At 33.3% G+C, this 19,324-nt stretch overlaps 2 protein-coding genes and 1 long non-coding RNA gene across 8 annotated transcripts in view; 2 read left to right on the forward strand and 1 right to left on the reverse strand.

Annotated features, from left to right (window-relative positions):
- LOC108751249 overlaps positions 1 to 3,196 on the forward strand; it is a 15,244-nt gene extending 12,048 nt beyond the window's left edge. For 2 of the 3 annotated variants that reach the window (XM_018491352.1, XM_018491344.1), the window contains 5 exons: positions 51 to 242; positions 589 to 1,125; positions 1,308 to 1,541; positions 1,816 to 2,333; positions 2,632 to 3,196. In XM_018491352.1, coding sequence (XP_018346854.1) covers positions 51 to 242; positions 589 to 1,125; positions 1,308 to 1,541; positions 1,816 to 2,333; positions 2,632 to 3,154 — 2,004 coding nt within the window. In that variant the 3' untranslated portion in view covers positions 3,155 to 3,196. The remainder of the gene's footprint in view (positions 1 to 50; positions 243 to 588; positions 1,126 to 1,307; positions 1,542 to 1,815; positions 2,334 to 2,631) is intronic. The other variant, XM_018491338.1, reaches the window with a different exon arrangement.
- A 2,349-nt stretch (positions 3,197 to 5,545) lies between these two features.
- On the reverse strand, positions 5,546 to 12,647 carry LOC108751281 (UPF0428 protein CXorf56 homolog). Of its 4 annotated transcripts, XM_018491383.1 has the most exons (5): positions 9,436 to 9,450; positions 7,621 to 7,787; positions 6,471 to 6,633; positions 6,072 to 6,300; positions 5,546 to 5,826 (listed from the first exon to the last, which is right to left on the reverse strand). In XM_018491383.1, exons 2-5 carry the CDS (start codon positions 7,739 to 7,741, stop codon positions 5,680 to 5,682), a joined length of 660 nt encoding a protein of 219 aa, XP_018346885.1. In that variant the 5' UTR covers positions 7,742 to 7,787; positions 9,436 to 9,450; the 3' UTR covers positions 5,546 to 5,679. The 4 variants fall into 4 exon arrangements, with proteins under 4 accessions (XP_018346885.1, XP_018346901.1, XP_018346892.1 ...); XM_018491399.1 differs by lacking the exons at positions 7,621 to 7,787; positions 9,436 to 9,450 and adding an exon at positions 12,554 to 12,647; XM_018491390.1 differs by lacking the exon at positions 9,436 to 9,450 and having other exon boundaries at positions 6,477 to 6,633; positions 7,621 to 7,832.
- A 3,972-nt stretch (positions 12,648 to 16,619) lies between these two features.
- Positions 16,620 to 19,070, forward strand: LOC108751304. The gene is made up of 5 exons (XR_001939479.1): positions 16,620 to 16,685; positions 16,759 to 17,027; positions 17,618 to 18,378; positions 18,728 to 18,802; positions 18,909 to 19,070. It is a non-coding gene; the product is annotated as an uncharacterized LOC108751304 (long non-coding RNA).
- The last annotated feature ends 254 nt before the right edge of the window (positions 19,071 to 19,324 follow it).

Consider the following 19,324-nt stretch of genomic DNA (forward strand, 5'->3'; position numbering starts at 1 on the left):
ATATATATATATGTTAAATTATATTTTTTCAAAGATTTGTTACTTTTTAGCCTTGCCAAATATGTGCCGTTGGAGTATTGGAATGTATGCCATTGGCAGCAGCATACGGTCTGGATGAAGTATATCGAAAATCACTTAGGTGGATTACAAAGTACTTTGTACGAATATGGCCATGCAAAGCATTCGCGACTCTTCCAAGAGAACTTATGGAAAAATGTTATCATCAGCATATAGTGCATATGGTATGTACATCAAATTTTAATAACATTAATAATAGTGTAAATATGTATGTGAATCATGTTGAATAATTTGTTCAATAAGAAATTGTTAATATTGCTGATATCATTATCAATGGCATTAACAATGGATCACGACATGGCGATAACTCATAAATCCTTTGGCACTTTTGAAGAAAATACTTGTGAAAGCCTTAAAAGTATTACCAAATTGTTAATATTTTTATTTAATATTTTTATTTTTATTTAGTACATTGATTTTAAAATTATAAAGTTTCATGTGCAGTTTCAGCGTAGATAAATTTTCAATGTTTTATTAATTGTAAATCTATTGTTACTCGTACAATTGCAGTCTATCGACAATGTGCTTCAAACTATGATGGATTGTGATAAACTACTAGCAACCTTACCGAATGTACGATGGGCAGAACCGGTATTTCGGATGGTATCAAATCTGTTAGAGACATCAATAAAATTTCTGTCGGAAAATTTCGCAGGTGTTTTAGGAAACGACAATTTTCAATCACTTGGTCGCGAGCTAACATGGAACATCAGCCGTTTAGAAGATCATTTTATAGCAGCTGTTGAACAGTTGTCGCCCGAACAAGCATGCAAAAGTTATTCGAAATTGTATAAGATGTTACTCACGTCACAAACAGATGATTTTCAATGTAAGATTAAGTGGGGACCGCTTTTCATCGATTTTCTGCACAAGCTTCAAAGCCGTGTGGAAAAATGCTTAGTGCGTGATGCCGCACGTGCTGCAAGAACCATCACATGGCTGAAAATGGACCTGGAACTTCGCAGGAGAATACAAGAGCTAGCTTGTCTCGTAATCTTGCCTCATGAGACCTCAAAACGTTTATCTAGACATCCAAACTTTTTAAAAGTAAATATCTTCTTTAAGAAAGAATCTTAAGAGCTTACAAGATTTAAGGATCAAACAGATCACTTTTGTATAGAATATATATAATAATTTTAACGTTAACGTAATTGAATTAACTTAATATTGTTGTTTTCATATATCCTCGCATTATTTTTTTCTATAAAATCATATTTCATATATCAAAGGATTCTCATGCACCGCCAAATCGTTCAACCATAAGTCGTAGCTTGGATTTGAAACGTGTAAAAATGGCGATTTCGGAGCATAATGACAAAACCTTAAAGCAAACGTCATCAGCCAAGCAAACTAAGAAAATTTTATGTAAGCCAAAAACAGATCCGCTTGAGCGTAAAATGCAGGAAGATAAACAAATTATCTGTGAAACCGTCAGACCAAAATCGTGGCCTAATAAAATAGAGGTATATGCTTGAAATTTATAAAAATTTTAACCTCTTTCACAGCTTTACATATTATAGTATTATTACTATATACCAAGAAGAATCATTGTTTATCGAAATTTTATAATTTACCATATATCTTTATAATTAAAATTCAAATTTTTAAATTGAAAAAAATTATTAGTATTTCACACACACACACACACAATATTTTTTATTACCAAATAATCTCAATTATAATTAAGTCGATTATTAAAAATTGAATTATAATAAAATTATCAATATAAATTTACAGGTAAAATCAAGATATTTAGAGCCAAAAAATAAACTTGTCCCAAAGGAAAACATTTCCATACATCATGATAAAATTGTGCAACAAAGACGTAAAATTATGATTTCCTCGTCTGATTCATCACGCACTTCCAGTCCTGCGATGAAGCGTGCGACAGATAAAAAACCACTATCCAAGATGAAGTTACCAGTTAAAAAAGATATAAAAGCCCTTTCATCAGACAGCTTAACAGAAGCAAACACGAGCCAAACTGGCAATAAGGATTTGATCAGTAAAAGCTGCGCTATCACTAGACCAGAATCACCTTCTTTAAAACAAAAAAGCACTGAAATAGGTTTATCGATCGATTCTTTGGAGACTAAGAATAAGCCAATTACTGTTAAAAAGAAAGTTAATAAGATGGATACATCTATGTCCACCGACAGTCTTATGACGGAGATAACGACAACTCCAAAATCTACTGTGTCCCACAAATTGTCGCCTACTTTAGTAAAAGTGAACAAAACACAAACTTATGAAAGGTAAGATGGAATTTAACTTATTAAATTTAATTAATTTCTGCGATTTTGATTTGAAAGACTAATTTGTCATAATTCTACTATTGTGATTTTGCATTACATATTTAAAAAATATATAAAGTAAAGACTTTAATATTAAAAAAGTGTATAAAACAAAATTTAAATACTATCTTTTCACTTTGTGCATCAATTTTCGCACCTGACTTCTAGATATCCTTTTTTTATTCAATTTTTTTATAAAGTATTTAATTTTTTTGGTTGTTCTATATTAATAATCAGATTTGTTAATTGTAAACGGCAGAATAAAAAAAAGCTCGCCACCAACACAGCAGAGGAGTCCATTGACGATTACTAAAAGACTTCCGAGGTCGTTGGAAAATTCTACTGCCGCCAGTCGCAGTAGAGCTGCTGCTATCAGCAGCACGTATCACGGTTCACCGAGTTTACGCAGAAGTTTATTAGATGCTGCAAGGACACCGGATGTCCCCAGTAAACCGGTGAATACAGTAGCTCCTTTCAGGACACGACAGACAAATATTCCTCCCATTACAAAGAGAGAAAAAAAAGAAATTCAAAATCCGCAGAGTTCTGATAGTTCTAGCAAGAAATCCTCTCCAAAATCTAACATTAGCAGTAAGATGAGCAAGACAGTTATCGCCGGCAAAAGAATTATCGGTGGGAAAGCTGATGAAAAGATCAAAAAGTGTCACAATATGGAGACGCAAAGGCAACCTACAGTAGGTTCAAGATCTGGAACATTCCTCAAAGATGAACCTACGATACTTAAGAAAGGGGACATTAAATCATCGCAAATTAATATTTAATGCTATTAATGGTTGGAGAATTATATCAGATAGGATGCATTGTCGATATGATATCTATTTTTATTTGTTAATAATATTACACTTTAATTAACAATTTTTTTAATTATAACGATATGGACATTTTAAAATTTCGCATCCAATGCATATTATATTTATATATGTAGAAGTTGGTACAAATATTATATAATTATCTTTAAGAAAGCATATTTAAAATTATTATTAAATATGTTTTGAAATTACTTTTATATATTAATATACTTTATATATAATTCCACATTTACCTTATTTAATAAAAAAAAGACTTGTCGACAATGCATTGTATGCGTAATAAACCGTGATTACTAACCGGAGGACTATCGTTAGTAGCGAACGTGATAATTCCAATAGAGAAATATTATACAAGTATGTAACATAGAGGAATGTAATTTGAAAGAGCTTGGAATTGTCATTAAAAAATATACATTTGAGCTGCATTTATTAAGTTAAATAGAAAATAGTTAAATATATTACGATTATATACAGAGTATCTCAAAAGTAAGGTAGAAGCTACATTGGGGAGCATATAATGGATCAAGGGGAACAAAAAAATACTATATAGTTTTCGAATTAAAAAAGGAAACGTCTAAGCCAATGTGCGGTGAAGCCGCGCCGCCGCTGTCGAATGAGACGTTTCCTTCTTTAATTCGAAAACTGCAGCGAATATCTCAAAATGGTATAAGACTTTTTTGTTCCCCTTGATCCATTCTACGCCCCAAATGTAACTCTATCCTACTTGTTTAGACACTGTATATGTAATATGTACAGGGTGTCCTGTAAATTTTTGCCAAGCGCTTTTGTGAGATAGAGCGGACTAAACTGAGTTGAAAAGTCCTCTACCATTTTGCAATTTTCGCAATAAGTTAACAAGATATTAATTACTAAAAATATCCGAATATTGGTCTTCAACAATTTTTTATTCAAATACTATCAACTTTATAGAAAAAAATCATTTATTTTCTTCTCATAGAATTCTAAAAATTTTTTTCAGAATTTTTTATTAACTTTTTAGTACTGCATGTTTTATTTTTACTAACATGAGAAAATACGATATTAAAAATTTCTGAAAAAATTCTCAGAACTTTATGAGAAAAAATAAACAATTTTTGTCTCTTGCTGTTTTTTTGTAAAGTTGATAGTATTTAAATAAAAAATTATTGAAAATCAATATTCAGCGATTTTTAATAATTAAAAATAAGTATCTCGTTAACTATTGCGAAAATTGCAAAATGGTAGATGACTTTTCGACTCAGTTTAGTCCGCTCTATCTACACAAAAGCGCTTGGCAAAAATTTACGAGATACCCTCTCTGTGTGTGTGTGTGTGTGTGTGCGCGCGCGTGTGCGCGCGCGCGCGTGTGTGTGTACACATATACGTCATGGCGTTAGAATCGGTTATTTAAATGATAGAACAATTGTCAAATTTTAAGTAAATAATTTTTCATATTTCCTGCTTTTTTAATAACATGATTAACACAGATCTCATAAAATCTTATTTTGAGAAATGAAGTATAATATATAATATCCTCGAAAAAAGTGCGTGCGTGCAGGCATAAAGCCAGACATATAAAAAAAGATTATATAAGCATGTCTTTAAAGAATTTTCCAGGAAAAGTTTGTCCATCAAATACTTGTGCTGCACTTGGATTACTGTATATTGCACAATTAGAATAAGAGGAAGATCACACACGTACACACGCGCGCGTGCACTATTCCCGCCGCCCCTCTCTCTCACTCTCTCATTCAAAGCAGTAAATAGAAAGATAAAGAACGGACACATATGTACTTAACGAACAAAATTTTGATTACATGTATACACAATATTAATGTCTGGTAGTACTGCACATGCAGCATCTCATAATCCATAGATAAAAACGTAGCCAGTGACAGAATTATATTTAGATAGATAGCTCTTCCATCCTATGACGTAAATATGCCATATCAATTCGAAATTACTTCTTACTAACTAAATAATAATTTATTATATGCTGTTTAATTATTACTAATTGAAGTTGCCATTGTACGAGCTAATTCCGAATGCAAGCAAAAAATGTGGCTTTTTTTTGCTTGCAATTATTATTTATCGATGAATATTATGTAACTGATATATTTATTTGTTAAATTTCTATCTTTATTTTGCAATATACATTTTTATGCAATATTTGTATCTAGTCATTTGTATATTTTGAAGATTTACTTTTTTGTGTAATGTTAATAAATATATCAATATAAAGATTGAATGTTTATTATTTTGAGAAAAAATATGATTTTTGTAAAAAATATATACTATTGTGAAGAGAGGTTACAATTTTTTCGATAAACCAGATTCATAAAAATTATAAGATTGCAATGTTTGCACATTCTCAAATTTATTGAAAGTGTTACAATCTTTTTGTTCAAGCGCGATAATACATATAAGAAAATTAATTTATTTTTAACTCTAAAACAGTAAATTAATGTACATAATTACAATTAGTTCTTGCTAGAAAATCAAACATCCAACAACGTTCCTCTTGGTCTTGTTCGCTTTGAATCTATTTCAGCGGATGATATAGTCTTTCGTTTATTCATACCTTTTCTCTCCAATTGTTTTTCTATAATACGTGCATTATTCGCATAAGAATCTGCGACTTCTCTCTGAAATTCAATTATTTTTTTAGAATAAAAAATATAAAAAAAACAAAACTATATACAGGTTGATTAAAAAATACATCACAAAGTCAAATAACAGGCAAGCAGATAAATTGTATATTTTAAGTAACTACAATTAGAGTAAAAATTTTAATCATTTAACATTCATCTAATCATATACCATAAGAGAAACTTTTCTGAATATCATAAATTATAAACTGCTTGATAACATAAAAATACAATTGACATACTGCTTCTATTTCATCCTCTTCTTCATCAATCGTGGATACAGTAACTGAACTGAATTTGCCCATATTTTTGGTGTGCTTTGTAACCATTATTTTTTTAGGTTTCTCAATGGCCACTTGATTATAAATGTCTGTCATAGGGCCTTCCCCAGAACTTTTTATTACGGAATCTTTTACTATAAATACTATATTCACTACTGGATCATGCTTATAATACAGCAATAAGCCACATCTGCAAAACATTAATTGTATCAAGACATATATCGAATATGTTCTTGCAAAATATTTTTTCAGTGTTTTTATAATATAAAATTATTAATGTATTCAAAATAATAAAAGTCACAAGTACATTTTCATTGCACTTGAATGAATAAAAAATATATTGCACAAACACAAATATACTTGTACTTTTTACACTTTTGTCTATATTGTTTTTCAATTCCCTCTGGACGCTTAAGAAATACAATTTCGTCTCGTTCCGAAGTCATTTTGTGGGCATGTTTACTGCCATCAATTACTCTTGCTCCATCTCTTTTTCTTAAAGGTAATTTTTCAATGGCACAATCTATAAATAAACGATTACAAAACATAAAATGGCATTAATCTTAATAAAGACACAGAGTTATTGGATGATTCCTATTTCAATATTTTAGATGAAATAAAAAAGCATAATCGTGTATAAAGTATGGAAAATAAAACAAACTTTATAAAATGTAAAAGACAAAATTAGAACAACTTGACATTAATGAAACTAATATATTTAGGCACATAAAGCGACATCACAGTTTACAGTGAAAAGTCATTTTGTAAATACTGAGACCATGATGAGCACGTTTTATATTTTTCAATTTTTTGTACTGAGGAATGTAAGTTTTTTTTTACATAAAAAATCAATCTTACTAATTAATCATAACTTTTTATAGATAAAGAATCAGAAGAAAAGATAACTTCACTATTTTAATTCACAATGATTTCCATCACGGACTGAAATATTTTATAATCACATGACGAAAACATGAAATATTCGAATAATAAGACTTCACTCCATTCTACAAACAAATTTTGAAAATTCGGTTTCACACATGGACTCAGTAAGCAAATAAGTTTGAAAATTCGAATCTAATGACATTAATATATAAAATATTTATCAATGTTTAACAATTAATTATATTTATATAGTAGGATAACAAATTAGAATAACTAAAGAAGACTAAGCAAAAATCGAAACGTTTTAGGTTGAATTATATTTAATGTTATGAAATTATACTAATAAACATTATATATTACATTGCTCGTTACATAGCCTCATTATTCAAATGTAGTTGAATAATGACACAAGCTTTTTATAAAATTCAATAAGTTATGTTACTAATAACTTTATTAATATTGATATAAATATCATATTTGAAAATAAAATCATTTTATAAGAATTTTCTACAATATTCAATATAATAGTCCGAAATTAAATTTAACTCTACACATAAATGCAAAAAAAGTTATATTTTACACTACAAATTATTTTTTAGAAATCAATAAATGTAATAATTCTAACCTAAAATTAGTGTCATCTGGCCACATATACAATAATAAATGTGCAACGGTTTCTCCTCGCTGTATTCTTCTTGATCTTTCGTATCAGAGCATATAATGCTCCTCGACACTACTTTTGGCATAACTTATTCAATTATTCGTTTTATTTCAGTCAAATTTACGGTTTTTATAAATTCATATCTTATTCTTTTTATTAGCTATGCAATCTGTACTGGTTGATACTGAGCCATTGAGTATCTGCCTTGTTGAATATATATGTCCGCTTGCATGGAAATCGATTGTGAAGTTTTAGAAGTGGGGGAAGCTGTCACCTTAAACCGGGCGCCTGCTGTCACCCAGTGATGATCGCGCGTCATGGCAGAGGGGGGATTATCAAAATCAAAAGAATAAGTCAGAGCCTTTCATAAAAGCCAAGGAGTCTGCAAAATTTGGGAGTGGGATGGGAAAGGACGAGGGATCCAGGAAATTTAGATCGACAGTAATTTTGAAGTGAAAAGATTTGTGACTATAAGTACTACATTGTAAAGTGATATGGTTAATATCTTGTATTTCAGCTCCATAGGGACAGGCAGGAGAGTCCACAATATTCACTCTGTAGAAGTCATCATTGAGGTTGTAATGGTTAGATCTGAGGCGGTTAACCATTACAATCTCTTTTCTGCTTAATGAGGTTTTGTCGAACCAAGTCTTAATGGATTTTATAGAAAAGTGTTTATAATGAAATGCGCTTTTGTATTCAGCTACTGATTTCAGATATTATAGTTTGCGAACTGTATTTCCATCGAATTTTTTGATTCAATGAACAAGTCCTCATGGAATATCCTGAAGGCCAGGGGGAGGGGGGGAGTTGTCCTTCCGTAGAAGCCTGTTTGGCGATTTTATCCACCTTCTCGTTTCCTGGAATATCTGAATGAAACAGGACCCAAAAAAGCGTAATTTCTATTCCTCCTTTTGAGGCATTTGGGATATTTTGTCTGATATAATAAATAATGTAATTATTCTGTATATATTTATTATTGTTAATTGTATCAAGTGCTCTTTTAGTGTCGGAAAATATAATAATATTATTTTTGCAATCCCGGGCCAAGAACGTGGTTTGATATATGGCCCAGAGTTCTGTTAAAAAAATTGATGTCACGCCAGGAAGTTTGTGTCCGATAGAAATTCCAAGGTCCGGAGAATCCTTGGCTCCTTGAATCCGTCTGTATAAATAGAGACTGCACTCTGTCTAAGTTTAGATGATTTAGAGTGGAAGTTGACTACGATGGAATGTGCTCCTTTTTGTCGCACTCCAACATAGTCTTTACATAAGAAATTGATTTAGTCATTACCTCGTACTCGTTCCAAAAAGCCAAGGGATATGTGGTATGGTGTATAATCTTGTCAGGTTTGCAAGTAACGTAAGACAAAAAAGTTTGGAGTACTTAATGGCCTCCGCTCTGCGGTTCTTTTAGGAAGCTACGTATTCTAATTCATGCAGGACTTCATACGAAGTACTGAACTTATTGGACTTGAAGCCATGGACTTGAAGACAGCTAAATTAAATCTGTGGTATAGGGGAGGTTCTCTAGCTTCGCTTAACATAGCGTTAATAGGTGTAGAAACACACTTAATGCCTTCCTGACAGCCCTGAATTGAATCCGAAGGAGTTTAATAAAATTCAATTCTATATTCCAAGAGAAGAGCTGCGAGCCGTATTCAACCGCACTTCTCAGAGTCACCTTATAGATGGTGAGGAGAAGGCCGTGTGACCCCCATTTTACATCGGACAACGGTGAATTGATGTTAACGATTTTTTTACCTTTTTCAATGAGATACAAATTCATATAAGTTTTAAATAAAATGATGAGTATTTCAAAACTCATAAAAATGGCTACGTAGTATTAAGCCTGTGCACGATGTTTGTTTTCCTGCTGAATTGATAGCTGGATTAAAATCTTGCCACCGTATTGGCTGCAATGCTGGGACTGACAATATCACAGCCAATACGATAGCAAGATTATAATCCAGCTAGCAATCCAGTAGGAAAATAAGCATCGTGTGCCGCAGGCTTTAGAGTAAAATCACACGATGCGGAAAACGACTGCGGAATAGAGAATGCGTCATAGAAGCAACCAATCAGCGCTATTTGGTGTCACGTCCGTAACAATCTCATTTTATTCAATAATTTTGAACAAACTTGGAGTAGCGCAGACAATAAATCTCTAAAGACGTGCGCTTCTCCCCAGTGCGGTCAATGGAAGAGGTATTTAGAAACACCCACGAAAAAACATAGAGAAGAGTCAGAGTAGTAATACGCGTCATTCAGAGCGGCCACGCATAAAATACCGGCTCCTTCCTTTGTCCGACCAATCACCGCTTTAGATTTTAAACGCCGCGTGCGAACATAAAACTAAGTCCGAGCACGATTTTCAATTTCTAAATCTAAATTCCAATCCTAATTCTAAATTCAAAGCATTAATTCAAATTATAGATCGTAAGTTCTAATTCATAAATTGTAACCTTTAACTAACTTGAAATCAAATCTCTCCTTATGTAAAATTAATTACTAAGGCATTAACTAGTGTACAAAGTATTGCTAAATATACATTCAATTAATCTCATTCGAATGTGCTTTTCATAGACATCTCCATTTTCTTAGCTAACTTATCTTAACGCTGATAACAATATAACCGCTATCGGATATTAACAAAAGTGATCGCGCGTGCTTATTGGTGCGACCCGAATGCAGCCAAATTCGCCCAGAGAGCAGTAGAGGCCTTGGTATCCTGATCACTTCTTTCATTGATATTCGGGAACACCAGAGAACATCCGATCGAACACTTCAAGATAAGAGACTTCTCTCCACATATCGAGCAATTGGAATCTGCCGCCAATAAACTGCTCTTAGCATGTCTCCAATGTATCCGTGTTTGCGCACACCCATCGACATTCGAATCTTGGCGGTCCGTTCTCTACGTGATTGCGCAGTACATGTTGCGTATCTTCGCTATTCTTTCTGCATAGGAAAAGCGGTATCATCAAATGCCCTAAATGTTATACTTCCGCGTCGGAAAACGAAAAGAGAAACTATCAAGGGATCTTACGGAATTATATTCATTTGGGGCTCCCTGAACGTTTCGAATCTTGTAGTGCATGTTCCGTATTAATTGCTACTCAGCATACTGTCGCAAGTTGTTCCGACTATCCCGAAGTGCTGGAAAGATTCGTCGCTTATCTAGAGAGAACGGAAAAGCAACCGTAAAGCGATCCGGAATCTACCATAGTCGGCGTATTTAGTGCCCGTCTTTAGCCAATCAATTGATCGGACAATTACAGCCAAGACCCTTCTCGAGGTGTGAACCGCGAAACAATTTTAAGTCTACAGTCTCGGGTTAGTTGGAAACCGGAGAATCAGCCGAACCTCCTCCGAGACGCAACGTCGGAATAATGCAGAATAACGCTGATTGGTTGCTTCTATGACACCTTCTCTATTTCGCAATCGTTTTCCGCACTGTGTGATTTCACCCTTAGGTTGCGTTCGCTTTAGCACTTACGACGCTTGTGAGCATCAATTATCCTTGTTTAATATTCTTGAAACTTCCATGGATGCTTTCTATATAAAAGTTATGTGTTTCGCGGGTTTCCTCCGTGTCCAGATCCAGGCATTTCAAGAATGGATCTGGGCACGGAAAAAAACCGCGAAACATATAACTTTCATATCCTTGTTTAATATTTAATAAGCAATAAGGATGAAACGACGCTTAAATAAAATCTGCGGCACATGATGCTTGTTTTCCTGGTGGACTGCTAGCTGAATTAGAATCTTGCCACCGTATTGACTTTAAACAGGGAACACAGACTTTTGTATAACGCATAAAACATAAAGCATAAGAAAATCAATCAATCAGAATCTTTTATTTCATGGAAAAGAAAGGAATAAAGGATTTTGATTAATTAATTTTCTTATTAATAATGCATAACACATAAGGCATAAGAAATTCAACCAATCAGAGTTATTTATTTCATGGAAAGTGTCACGTCCGCAATATTTTTAAAACTTGTCCAAATCACCCTTGTACAAATCATGAACATTTTTACACTTATAGATTGGTGTGGTACACGAGATTGCTAGAACCATACCTGACGCCTCCCCACCACATGCACACCGACCAACCGCATGCCGCAACCACTGACGGAGACTTCATCATAAAGGTAGGATATTTTTACTTTATCACATTTGCGCGGACCATGAATTCTGTTTGCGCGTAGCATGTGTCCGGTGCATGTGTCCTGCGTTCGCGCCCGCCTATCGGCCCTCGTCTGTTGAAACTAACCTTTACACCACGTGGATACGCATGTTGCGTATCTTCATTATTCTTTCAAAAAAGAAAACAGCGAGACTAAATGTCCAGAGTGCTACACCTCTTTACCTGTCGATGAAAAGGAGAATTATCTTGGGGTATTGTGACATTACATCCATTTAGGGTTTTCCGAGATTTGCAACGAGTGTTCCGTGTCGTTGGTCACCATACGTAATTACACGGGTTGTTTTGGAAGTTTCTCAGTTACCTAGACAGGATGGGGGATACACCTTGGACCTCCACGGAATCGAGTATCGTCTTTGTGTCGAGCGCGCAAATCTAGTTGAAACCTTGAACTTTCAAATTGGACAATTTTCAATTCCCCGCTCCCGCCGACGCGAAACTGTACACCTTGCACCCACCGATAATCCCAGATCTGTTCGGATCCTGACCGCCCGCCGATCGAACTCTGAGATGTAACAAAAGGAAGAAAACGGAAGACTTTTGGTTTATTTTCTTATGCATTATGTGTTATGCATTATGCAAGAGTCTGTGCTCCCTGCTTTACGCTTAAAGCGTTGTAAGCGCCAAAGCGAATACAGTCCATAGTATAACCATGAACTACAAAATAATAAAGATACAATTTCATACAGTGAAGCTTCGCTGGCCAAGACCTCTCACTCCGCTGAAAACAAAGCCAGCATTGAAACGCTCTTCGCTGAAACCCCATATCCTTTTCATGGGTGAAGCTTTGTCCACTACTGCGCTGTGAATGAAAAAGTGTTTTGAAAGTTTTGAACTTAAACAAAAAAGTTTTCATGCATGAATATACAGGGTATTCCACACAGAAGGGCAGCTAAATATTTCGTGTACTGATACAGCGGCCATTTTGCAATTTTCATAATAGTTAACAAGATAATAGTTACTAGAGAGGAAGAGAGTGGCAAATTGCATTACGTGACTCGTCTCCTCTGATTGGGTATGGACATCAAAACTCTAATTGTATCGTGAATTGTATTCACGTGATGTAATTTGCCACTCTCTTCCTATGAGGCTCTCTATTAGTTACTAAAAATATTCAAATGTATATGATTAAACAAAACCTCCGATTGTTAAAAAAATTATTAAAAATTATTATTTTAAATTGTTTGTATTTCATACAAAAAGTTTTGAAGTATAATTAAAAAGATATGAGTCAGTCTATTAATTATATTCTTTTTTAGACCACTTGACTGAAATAATCAGCCGAATCTAAATTCAACAATGTTTATACATGGAATCGTTTGTATTTCGTTATGAAGTACCATTAAAAACATTTGTGAATCTTCCAGACATTTTTAAATAAAATTTTAAATAAATATTTAAATGTCATGTATTTGACCGAAATAAGATTTACGAAATAAGATTCCGCTACGGTCACGGAAATTCCGTTAAACATGGTCAGTAGTCTCTCTAGAGCTAGGTGCATCAAGATGTTTTATTATTCTTGTTTAATATTCGTAAACAAGGATAAAACGATATCTGGGTGCATGTGGACAACAATTCTGAACGCAGTCTAGTATTTTGGTACTTTTGGTTCTTTTCCGGTCATATCACTCAACAATGTTATTAGACGGGCCGAGTTTCAGACGCATGCGCGTCCAATGTAGCTTTAGTAACATACCAGTAACTAGTAAATAGGAGATCATTAGTCACCAATGTAAAATTTTTTCAAAAATGTTAAAAATTTTAATATATTTTACATATATATATGTATACATACATATGTAAAATATATTAAAATTTTTCAACCCTAAGCGATTGGACGCGTATGTGTCTGAAACCTGGCCCATCTAACAACACTACCACTCATAATAAAATTGCTCCGTTCAGTAGGAAAAGTAGCTTTAAAATCGCTAATTATACAGTTTAGCACAACCACCTCAAAAATTAAAATTAGGTTTATTCGATGCGTTTTTGCAAAATGAAAGAATTTGGCAGAAAAAAAGTTGCTCTGCTCTGCGAACCAAAATATTAAGTGTTAAAATTGACAATTATTGAAGTTAAGAAATCTATCATGTGAACAGTGGGATGTATAGACAGTAGTGCTTATTGGTCCGGGGTGGCGTAGCCACCCCGAACAAAAAAAACTAATATATCCTACCCGCTTTAAGCCTAATTGTCTAGAAGTTGTAGTCTAGACAGTAAAAACACTGTTCTAAAAAAACTGTTTACACTCCACTGTCTTCATATGTAAGAAATGGATAATCTCTCACCGCGACTATTGCGTCACTGCGCCACTTGTACTATTCGGTGCTACTCGTAGCCATCTCGATGCACTCGATACTCCTTAACAACGGCTGTGTTATAAAAGATAGACACGTCGTTGACTTTTGTTCCGATCATAGAAATGATCGTTGTATTGATTTGTCCATATTGTAAGATAGCTCTTTCAGTCATAGATTATAAGTTTTAGTTTTTGCGCCTCACTGGCGGCATTCCGATCAACCCGCCATTACGGCATACGATTGGCCGTGCCTTGTCATTGGTTCGTCGACAATACCCTTTCGGGATTGGGTGAATTGCGATAGTGGAGCAGAAGAGGAGAGATACGTAGCGATGCGTTTGTACAGGACATAGTCCGTTACCAGACTTACAATAAATACGATCTCAACAATGAATATCGTTGTACATGACGTTAAAGTTAGACGCCTTTTCCTTCCAAGGAGTTCTTAAAATTATCCCTCCTTCGGATTGATCCTGACAACATTCCGATTTTAGAAGTTATACACGTGTTCGTGTTGCTGTCTTACAATATTCTTTATTGAATTAAATCAGTTTTATCCGATAAATCTTTATCTACTTAATTATAAATAATTAGAAGAAAGCTAATCGTTGCCTTCCAAAAGAAGTCCTTTTAAAAACGTTCGCAAATCGAAGAATTTTTCACATGGGTTAGAAATATTCTAAGCGGACACAGTCTACGCTGCAACTTCTAGGCTAGATCTTAAGCGGGTAGAATGTTATTTATTTTTTGTTCGGGGTGGCGTAGCCGTCTCAAACCAATAAGCACTAGTCTATATACTCCACTGTCTACATGGTAGATTAATGATCGCGTTTCATACCCAGCAAATGAAAATGGATTTAAATAAATTGGATTCAGATTTTCAGAAATATTGATTCACGAATGTTAAAATGAATGCTTTTCAATCTTGAATGTATTTTTATTCATTTATAGGAATTGCATGGAGCATATCTCTATGCCTTTCAATCTAAAAATAATATTAGCTTTTTTTGGGTGTTGTGAATACTGTTTAATTCAAAATTTTGAATAAGAAATGCAGTTTTTTAAATCCAATTGCATCCAATTGGATCAAATTGAATCCAATTAAATCCAAAAAAAATATTCGCTATTTAAAATACGCATTCGTAGAATGCGATTCGTAGAATGGATAGAAAAAAATTTCAATCCATTTTAATCTATTCTAATTTTATTGATTTTTGAGGTAGTTGTGCTAAACTGTATAATTACCGATTCTTGAATACAATTATTTATATATTTACATCTGGCAAGAAGTGAGGGCAAAAACCAATTCTTTCTCGTGTTAAGGAATTTTACAACAGTAGTTTTAAGGGATAAAGCCATTCTAAAACTTCCAAAAAATTGATTTTTTTTTGCTTAAAAGGTGCCTAAGAATCTTAAGAATAAGAAATAATATCCATTATAGGGGGAAAAAGTTTGTAAGACCGGAATCAGACCATGCATTGAAGATTGAGATTAAAGATTAAAGTTTGAAATTTTACTAATAAAAACAAAGAAATTTTGGCTCCTTTTATTCTGATTGGTCAAACTTCAATCTTTCAATCCTCAATCTCATTCTTCAATGCGTAGTCTGATTCCGGGCTAAAAGCCCGTATTTTGAATCGCACCGCAGCACTCCGAGCAGCTGCGACAACTCAGTGCGGCGCGCTCCGATAAAGGTTGTATCTCTTGGGATAAAGAAATTATTAATTACCTGCAGATTTTAGAATATTTTTAAGCTTCGTAAGATGATCATAGATGGCTCTAAAAAATATACTACATAGAAAAATATTAGTGTAGCGTCAGTTCAGCCATTGAAGAATACGTTATTTGCACGACGCTTGGTTTTTTCTTCTGTATATTTATATGCATTTCGTTGTTTCTTTTCTATATATAAATTAACAGAAATTAACATTATAAGTGAGAATAAAGCAAATCGCGATCAAAAAGTATCTAAAAAAAGCAGTGGATTTTCAAAAAGACCGAAGGCATCAGATAAACGAATCGTTTTGAATTGGAGAGACGCCGATCTGAACGTCAGCACATCTGCAAAAAAACTGAAGTAATCTGAAAATTTATATGACGTTGAAGTAGATGATGCTTTTGGCTACCGTCTAATAAATTTTGTTCCTCTTTTTGCTGCTATTTCGAGTGTTATTATATGCAAAGAGTGCAAATTGAATGTGAAATTCAGTGAAAGTAATAAACGCGATTTAGGGGATTTAAAATAGTTATTACGATATCTGTGATAAAACGGAGGTGCCTAATTGCCCATTTGTTGATAAAAGTTATGAAATTAATCGCCGAATTATTCTTACAGTGCGATTGCTTGAAATTGGTCTACATGGAATAATAAAATATTGCGCCTTCATGGATCTTCCATGGCCGATTTTTCATTCATTTTATGATAAGATAGTATAATTTCTACTGCAACATAACATGTTTATAAAAAAAATATGAAGGATGCAGCATAAGAAGAAAAGGCTTTATCTATTGAAAAAGGTAAAGAGATGGAATAATTGTGTCAGGCGATGGAACGTGGAAAAATGCAATTTTTCGTCGCTGTTTGGTTTAGTTACTCTTATTGGTTGATATACCAGAAAAGTGGTCGATTTTGTTGTAAAATTGGAAAACTGCGAAAAATGTAAGCATTGAAAGAGAAAAAACAAAATACTGAAGAATATTTAGAATGGGCGACAAATCACCCAAGCGAATCACGAGGGATCGACTGTTAAGATGGAAATCAAAGCAGTTATTCAAATGTTCCAGCGCTCTGAAACTTTACATCAGATTAAATATGTGAACTATATTATATTGGAGATGGAGATTCAAAAACCTTCAAAGGTATTTAAATACTTAAGTATAAGCATAACGGTCAAAGCTAGATCTTCTAAAAGTCTAAATTATTCACAGTGAATTATCTATATCCTATATATGTATGCATATACACCATATTTTTGTAGTTATTCAAACTGCGCGTCGAAATTTTTCCGAACTTTATCAAATGTAATTAAACTACTGCAATATCAGTTCAAAAATATTCAAAAATATTATATTATCTCGGTTCAAGTCCCGGCCAAGGTAATATTTTTCGCAATAAACTTATTTAAAGTTTTTCAGCACATTAACATCCTTATAATATAATATCGGATCGAAGATTGAGAATTTGCTTGTCAATTTAATTTAACTTGTGATATTATTGCAGTAATTTAATTGCGTTTGATAAAGTCCGGAAAAATTTCGGCGCGCAGTTTGAATAACTACAAAAATATAGCATATATGCATGTACATATATAGGATATACAATAGATAATTCACTGTGAATTATTTAGGCATTTAGAAGATCTAGCTTTGACCGTTATAGACTTGAATATGCTTATACTTAAATATTTAATTTCATGTCGGTCTTAATAAAATTTTATTATTCTTTAAAGGTATTGTAGATTCTCAGCGATTCCCTAACAACGAAAATTTTACAGTGTTGAAAAAAGAATGTATAGATCACGTGCCAAAAAGTATGGGTATTCGCCTTCGCAATTTAAAAAAAAATATAAAAGGCCTCGGAGGAAAAGATAAATTGACAGGCTCATTGATTAACTGTCTGTTTATTACGGTTTAGCTATACGCCTGAATCTATAGAAAAAATGAGGAATGATATATGGGCGACAGTTTATCACAAAATGTCTACGGATAAAATGCTCACCCGGTGAAAATTCATGGTGCTCATGGCAGAGAGTGAAAGCCGCTAATACTTCGGACGATTATCAACATAAATTAGCTCTTCCGGACGAAATATTCAAAGCTATTAAACCTATATACAAGGATTTGAACAGCGATGATCTTCTTATTCGTTGCATATGTGGTTTTACGCAAAACAGCAATAAAAGTTTCAATTTGACTGGGCAATGGCTCCAAAATTAGTTTCCAGTGACAAAGTTGTACTAGATATTGCAACAAATGCTATTTGTATCTACAATGACAGCTTCTCACCAGTGATGCGCATTATGGAAGTATTAGACATAAAAATTGGATCAAACAATTTCTGTGTGGAGAGTGACGCGCGCATCAAATTTTCCAAGCGATCGCTGATTAACAAAATAAAAAAGGTTCGTCTGTTTTTGAAATCAGCCAGAAAGGAAGAAAAGAACATCAATTTAGAAGGCCAATTATATGGAGCGGACATCGCAGATTAAAGGTACATCAAAATTTTGTATGATTTTATAATAAGTAAACTTTAAATACGTTTTTCTCAAAATCATATTTTATGAACTGGCCGGAAACATATCTTGAACAGATCTTTATTAATTTACTTAAAATTTTAACTGTAGCTTCAAAATTGCATTCTCTACAGAAAGACATACGGTTTTTTTTATATTATATACTTTTTTTATATAAACAATGTTTCACCTATTTTTTACCCGTTAAATTTAACGTTTATTTCAAATTCGTACCATTTTTTCAAAAGACAGTATATTGCAATTTCCGTACGTATTTCTTTAGCTTTTGGAATGTAGATTAAATAAATTTTTGGTTCTTTGTTTTAGATCAAAAATTGCGGGAATTATCGTTTCGACCGCACAGCATTGTTCATGAGAAGACGACGTTACCATTGCAAAGATGTAGTGCCGACATTTTGTAACAAAATTACTATAATAAAATATTTTTTTACCCTTTAAAGTATGTACAATAGAGACCTGAAATACATTTTTTTATTTCTTTCATTAGATTCCCGAAAAAAATTCACAAAATTAGGCTTGTTTTTCATGCTCTATAGTGGCTTTACCCTTTAAAGCTACTTTTCCTGCTGAACTGAGCAATTTTGTTATGAATGATCGAAAAAGAACCAGAAGTATCAAAATACTAGAGAGACTATCAATTGCATCTAATGGAATTTCCCTGAAAAATACCATAGTGCCTGAATCTATATTTCAATCAAATATGTAACATTCAAATATTTAATTAAAAGTGTCTGGAAGACTCACAAATGTTTTTAATGGTACTTTATAATTCTTTATATGAACTACAAACGATTCCATGTATGAACATTGTTGAATTTAGATCCGGTTGATTATTTCGGTCAAGTACATGATGCAAAAAAGATTTGTAACGGTGCGCCTCGAAACCGCATCGTTCCCGGCCGA

The sequence above is a fragment of the Trachymyrmex septentrionalis genome, unplaced genomic scaffold, assembly GCF_001594115.1.
Source record: "Trachymyrmex septentrionalis isolate Tsep2-gDNA-1 unplaced genomic scaffold, Tsep1.0 scaffold110, whole genome shotgun sequence".
Lineage (NCBI taxonomy): Eukaryota > Metazoa > Arthropoda > Insecta > Hymenoptera > Formicidae > Trachymyrmex > Trachymyrmex septentrionalis.